The 7110-nt window shown below is 39.1% G+C and overlaps 1 protein-coding gene across 1 annotated transcript; it reads left to right on the top strand.

Moving 5' to 3' along the window:
- Nucleotides 1-2875: 2875 nt before the first annotated feature.
- On the top strand, nt 2876-5699 carry LOC105056861 (probable trehalose-phosphate phosphatase 6). Its single transcript, XM_010939195.4, has 11 exons — nt 2876-3330; nt 3443-3583; nt 3693-3764; nt 3861-3959; nt 4070-4123; nt 4232-4333; nt 4453-4530; nt 4648-4717; nt 4870-4940; nt 5082-5174; nt 5345-5699. The coding sequence occupies exons 1-11, from the start codon at nt 3031-3033 to the stop codon at nt 5411-5413; spliced, it is 1149 nt and encodes a 382-aa protein (XP_010937497.1). The 5' UTR covers nt 2876-3030; the 3' UTR covers nt 5414-5699.
- Nucleotides 5700-7110: the final 1411 nt, after the last annotated feature.

Below are 7110 nucleotides of genomic sequence, written 5' to 3'. Positions count from 1 at the left end.
GACCCTCTGTACCGTTTTATTTCAGAAAAATCAAAAAAGTTACTAGGTGTGTGTGTGTGTGTGTGTGTCACAAGCCCACTGTATCCTACAATTGCACCGATGACGTTTTTTATCACCTGTGGGTTAGTAGTGCAAAGTTTTTTTTCTTTAAAACCAGCTTCCTTTGATTGGAACATTTATGCAAAGAAAATGAGTTATCTTGATCTGAAAGAAACAGTATTAAAAAAGAGATACATTTATGCTTCATTTACCTTTGTATTCTTAACAAGTAATAATTAGATTATCTATATAATAATAATAAAATATTATACTAATATTAGAAGTGGCATTCCGTATTGATACGTAAGATTATAGAATAATTTTTCGCAACATCACGTATCAAATTTTATTTTATTTATTTTTTTAAATAAAAAATAAAATATAAATAATATGATAAAAAAATAATATCAAATGCAGTCATCTTCACTGATTTGGAAGACTATCTTTAGAAAGAAAAACTCTCAGAGATTCCTTTGATTTCATCGTAGAATTAATTGGTAAAAGCAATCTTTAATGTAAATTATTATTATTATTATTATTATTAATTAAATCTTCATAATGTGGGGGTTGAGTGTTAATTTACATGAAAAAAATAAGATATACAATATGTGCACTTCAAAAAAAAAAAATTATATAATTTTATTTTGTACTTTTCAAATAAGGATAAAAATGATACGTAGTGATTACCACATATGCGTAACATCAAATGTCCATACCACTGGGTATATAAGAGCATGCATGTTTTGTAATCATGGTTGGACTTCAATATTCAGTTATACTGTGCAAGTTAGATCATTTTGTCTTTAAGATAAAGAAATCAGATAGTCAGAAAAATAAGCTTATTTAGCAATAATAAACACCCCCGCCATGACCTTTTCTGAGAGGAGCTCTCATATGAAATATTCTGTATCGCATTGCAATTGTCGAGTGTGACTATGAGTCTTTTTTTTTTTTGATAAAAAACATAATCCTTCGTTAAATTAAATGAGCAGTAACAAGTTTAGATACAACAGCAGGCTGTAAAGGGTTTGGACAAAACAACAGCCAACCAAAAAAATATACAAAGGTTCTTACCAAAAATATACAAAGGTGGACCAGGTATTCTGTATTTCTTGCGACAGCAAACCAAAAAGAAAAGATACAACATATGAAGTCCTAATTTTTTGATATAAAGAGGAGTAAAAGTAAGGTGTACAAAAAATGTATGACTATCTGCAATGTATATCCCTTTGATTGTTGAATGGTATGAGTTGTAAAGTATTTCCTCTATTGAAGGCAAGTAACAGGAACCAATAGCTATAAAAGGTGAAACCCAGTAGACAGAATGAGTGTGACCATGAGTCTTTCACATGCAAAGAAATGCCTCGCATGCTCACCACTAAAGGCGTAAAAATCCTCAGCTTCTCACTGGTTACATGGACTATGTTTTATCACATCAACGTCGATCCGTACGATGGTCGGTGTGGTAAAAATGTTAAGTCTTTAACATTGCTTTCATTTCATTGCACGCAACTACAATACACGTGTTTTACGCTTTGTGTAGGAAGCATGACTACAACGTGCATGCTTGTTCGCTCATGGAGTTTTGCTCTGTTTGTTTGAAGCTTAGCAAGGCTTGAAGCCTTGTTTGATTCATCATTTCTTCATTGAACTACATATTATTGCTCACAATCGCTTACTTTTTTCTATCAGTTGCCTGAGTTTGATCAATCTCAATCTCGACAGGGATTTAAGCCATTAATTAAAAAGTCTAATGAACAAACTTTTTGAGATTGCTTAGGTATATGCTTATGTATCTATACCCTACAGGGTTTTTTGAAGTTATGATAGTTGTATCGATTAAAAATTATGAAACTAAAACAAAACAAGAATAGTTGAGAGGCAAGTATCTACTTGGATTTCTAGTATATGTCGCATTGTTGGATTAGTCACAGTGGTACGTCCTATCTATTAGTAACATTACTACCTTTTACATATAAAAATTAATGACCATATTCTAAACCTGCTCCCTTAAACAGTATCAAAGGGAAACTGTTCAACATGAATGACAAGTGCTTATATGAGTTTGGATCTTCTATAATTCTTGCAATAACTAAACTGCTAACTGTTCATAGATTACTGTCAAACAGGTGTATCCAGTCTGTTGATTGAATAAGATGGATCCCACCTTCATTATTCAATACATGTTCTGGCTGGTGCAATCAAAGGTTTTACCTAAACAGACAGCCATGATTTAATAACCAGACATCATTTGTTTACAAAACTATGCTAATAAAAAATTGTTGCATTATAGTTATATAAAACAAGGTGGTAAAAAAAATGGGCAGTGGTTTTGTGTTTCCCAGAGGGGTTGGAGCCGCTTGTTTTCCGAGCTAACCAGGGGCGTCAAAATTTAAAGAACCTCAAAAAGATCGAACAAAATAAACAAAAATATAAATGACTTTCTTTAAACAATTCTTTATATTCATATTTTATATAAATACGAAAATATAAATAATTTTTAGGAAATAAAATAATCTGGTTGGCTAAAGGGGAGGAAAGCTGGCACCCATACGAAACCAAATCTCGGGAAATAATTTAGTTATTTGTTTCGGGGGAAAGAACTAATTACGACGAATCCGTGGGTGTTTACGTGGTTAACACGTGTGGCCCTCGCAACGAAGAAGACGGCGGACATGGCGTGAAACTCGTGGGGCCCATCAGCGGGCCGCAGTGGGTGCGGCTTCTCGCGTGGGCCCCCACACGAGTCCAGGATCCTCGTCTCCTTCTGGTTTCCAACCCAGTATAAATCTCTCCTCGACCGCTTCATTTCTCCCTCGCCAACTCCCCAAGCCGCTCTAACCTCCCCAAAACCCCTCGGCAAAACCCCCCACCCCCCTTCTCCACGCCAAATCTTGCGAAATAACGCTCCTTTTCCTCCGTTTCCTCTCCCGATTCAACCTCCTCTTGCTTCCGCCATTAGACAAGAGTCTCGAGCTCCGAGGTCTCGCCATGACGAAGCAGAATGTGGTGGTGCCGGAGGCGATGGCCATCTCGGTGGCTGCCGTGGCCAACTCGTCGCCGCTCTTCCCCTACCTGCCGCCGCGCAGCGGCTGCGGAGCCGGTGGCGCCGGCGGGTTTGCCCTGAAGAAAAAATATCTCTCCCAGCTGGAGCTCGGCGGGGCGAGGATCAATGCGTGGGTTGAGTCCATGAAGGCCTCCTCCCCCACCCACGCCAAGGCCGCCGCTGCCCTCGCCGTCGCCCCTTCCGTCGGCGCCGTCGGCGCCCAGGACGAACATGCCACCTGGATTGTGAGTTCTATTCGCCCTATTCCAGCCTGTTTCGCGGTTTTTTGATCAAAGGTTCGATCTTGATAGGTTCTAAATCGTTGTCGATTTTTTTTTTTTTTTTTTTGGTGTTCAGATGCGGCACCCTTCGGCTCTGAGCAAATTTGAACAGATCATTAGCGCCTCTAAAGGGAAGCAGATTGCGATGTTCTTGGACTACGATGGAACGCTCTCTCCGATCGTCGACGACCCCGACTTGGCCTTCATGTCCGACGCGGTGATTCGCCTCCCCCTGGTTTCCTCTGTTTCTGTGGTTTAATCCGTCGATTGATTCCATTCTATTGTTAAAGATGGGATTTTGATAGTTGTTTGATTGTGGGAATCAGATGAGAGATGCTGTGAGGAATCTCGCGCGGTACTTCCCCACGGCGATCGTCAGTGGGCGGTGCCGAGACAAGGTACATTCCCATTCCACCCACCATCCAAAGACTCGGCCTTTTCTTCTATCTTCCTCGTTTTGTAACTTGTTTCCTTCGTAATTTGCTTGGTTTTAGGTGTATAACTTTGTGAGGCTGGCAGAGTTATACTACGCTGGTAGCCATGGCATGGACATCAAAGGCCCTGCCACAGGACCCAGATACATGAAAGCTAAGGTTGGTACTCTACTTCCTTCATGAACTCAGAGACACCAAGTCCATTACATCCTTTTTCTCTGAGCTTTTCTCATAATCTTATCTATTTCTCTCCCATTTGTGTGGTTCAGGCCAAGGCAGTTCACTTTCAACCAGCTAGTGAATTCCTCCCCATGATATATGAGGTTGGTTCCTCTTCTTTTTGGGCTCAGTGGCAAGCCTGGCCTGGAATAGTTGTAGTCTAGAATATATCTTTGGATGAAAGGATCTTTATGTGTTATTATGTCTCGTAGGTTTATAAAGTTTTGTTGGAGAAAACCAAATCCACCCCTGGTGCCAAGGTGGAGAACAACAAGTTCTGTGTGTCTGTCCACTACAGATGTGTAGATGAAAAGGTTAGAAGTCATTTAATATTTGAGCCCCCACTCCCTGTTCTTTTGCCATATTTGGTAAAAAAAAAATATATCTTCTCTAATTAATTAATCCACGATCCTTTTCAATTAACTATTTGCAGAGTTGGAGTGGATTGGCTGAGCAGGTGAAGTCAGTGCTCAAGGAATACCCCAAGTTGCGGCTCACCGAAGGAAGAAAGGTGGGACCTTGGTCTGCTTCAAGTCTATTGGCCACCATTTCTTTGTAGAGTATGCTCTCTTATTGGAGTTTATGTAACATGAGAGTGACTTGGATTCTCTGGCTTCTTGACTTTTAGGTCTTGGAGATTAGACCAACTATTAAATGGGACAAGGGGAAGGCCCTAGAGTTCTTGTTGGAGTCTCTTGGTAAGCTAGACTGTCTAAACACACATTACATCACGTCCTTCTCATTGCGTTGGTTTGCTGAATATTAAGCAAAACTCATCAATTTTGGCTTTTCTTGGCCTTTCAATGGAGCCACCCATTTTAATAATCTTGTAACTCTTGTTTCTCTCCAGGGTTTGCCGACTGCAACGAGGTGTTGCCTGTGTACATTGGAGATGATCGCACCGATGAGGATGCTTTCAAGGTATCTAATAATCTCATTCTTTTTGTGAATGGGATGACATTCATTTGATGTTATAGCTTTCTTTTGGTGGATGTCACTGCCTTTGCTTTTTTAAGCTCATTAGCTAGTGTTATTAACAGCATGTTTGCACTTGTGTATTAGGTCTTGCGTGATAGGGGACAAGGCTTTGGTATACTTGTTTCCAAGTTTCCAAAGGAGACAAATGCCTCTTATTCTCTCCAAGAGCCCTCTGAGGTAAGTGCTGATGGGAACTGTTTTCCGTTTACTTTCAAATGCTTTGGGATATTATGAGGGTCCACTTCACCTCCAGGACCACTTGATGGCAACACGTATGATATTCTCATTTGTGTTTGGTGTTCAGGGTATCAGGGTTTCTAATGCGATTCCTTCAATTGTTTCTATAGGTTATGGACTTTTTACTTCGCCTGGTGGAGTGGAAGCGCCTTTCTTTGAAAGCTCGGCCAAGGGTGTAAATAGGATAAAAAGGTGCCCTACCACCCCTGTCAAAGCTTGCACGTATGGGATTCGATGGAATGAGGAGCTATATATTCCTTTGCTTAGGAAGAACAAAAACCCCTAAATTTAACGTTTTGTACTTTAGCCTACTTTATTTCTTTCCCCTCTTTTTCGGGTCTTTTCATGGGCTTGGAAGCATTGCAAAACTAGCTTTCTTGCCCCTACACAAGAAGCTCAAAGCTTGTAATTAGTTCTATGTACAATAGGAAAAGAAGAAATAGCAATTGTTTTCTTTCTGTAAAACTTGGGAGTGTTATCACATTTTTGGGTCTTGGATGATCTTACCGAGTTTTAAGTGAAAATACTATCGGAATCACTATTGTATTCGTAAAAAAAATGTTAGGAAGTATATATGATGACAAATGATGTGATTCTTGAGAATATACGCGAAGTCGGTTAAGCAGCACTTGGTTGATTTACTTTACTGTAATCAGACATCTCTCTCTCTCTCTCTCTCTTCTTTAATCAAACATATCAGCTGAGTGAGACATAAGTACATCAACCTTTAAATGCACGCTATCACTAATCCTATGCAGATGCATGATATCACCAAGATTATGTTAATTGTTTAGTTAGAGATGTACTTTCTAGTCTTTGAAAGAGGAGAATATTTTATGACCACCATATGACTTTTTATATGAATACTGATCTTTGTATTCAATGTTGCTAGCAAAATCGAAACACCTGTTAGTGGTCCAGGGATCAAATTTTGGGATGCTTATTCTTGTTAAACTCTTCATATTTAAATCAAAGTGTAAACTTTGATTGATACGGTGGTTTAACGGCTAATTTTAGGTGTTGAATGAATCCCCTATGTGGGCTCATCGAACATGATTTCAAGTTAAGACAAGATTAAAAATGAGTAAATGATTTTAAAATTTTGCTATAATATTTTTTATAATATTTTATTATAATAAATATTTAAGATATTATACAATATTATTTTTATATATATAATTTTTTTTAAAATAATATTTTATATCATTTTTTCTTTCTTCTTTCTCTCCCTGCTGCTCCTCTGTTTCTTTCTGTCCGCGGCTTCTCTATGCGCCCCCAGCCCCGACACCACCCATGGTTCCTCCATCTCCCTCCACTTGTGGTTCCTCCATCACTCTCCGTTTGCGACTTTTCTGTGCCTCCTACCACCCACGATTTGTTTGCTCCTCTGTATCCGCTCGACGGTCACCACCACCCACTCCCTCAAACGTCCATAGCTCCTTCGTCCTCAGTCCACACCCACCCCAGCTCCCATAGCTCCTCCATCCTTGGTCCACAACTGCCCCCACCACCCCAATGCCCGTGGGTTCTTCGTACCCCCCGGCAAACTCCGCCTATGGCTTCCCTGCACCACCTCACCCCCCGACTGCTTGTGACTCCTTTTGATGGTCCATGGAGAATTTTTTTGAAAAAAAATAATTTAATTATAAAATTTATTATTAATTTAATATTAAAATAATTTTAATCTTTGAAATATTTACTGTATCAACCATATACATTAGCAGTTCAATCGATTGAAATCTGAATGATTCATGTCCCATCCAAAATTCAGAAATATATAAATAATAAAAAATTAAAATATTTTTTGGACCACCCAATCAAAATTCATGATTTTATGCATGTGACATATAAATTATTCAGCTAAATGTGCTGGCCA

This window comes from Elaeis guineensis, chromosome 13 (genome assembly GCF_000442705.2).
Source record: "Elaeis guineensis isolate ETL-2024a chromosome 13, EG11, whole genome shotgun sequence".
NCBI classification, from domain to species: domain Eukaryota; kingdom Viridiplantae; phylum Streptophyta; class Magnoliopsida; order Arecales; family Arecaceae; genus Elaeis; species Elaeis guineensis.
Note: the sequence above shows the minus strand (reverse complement) of the source record. Positions and strands in the feature narration are given on the sequence as shown.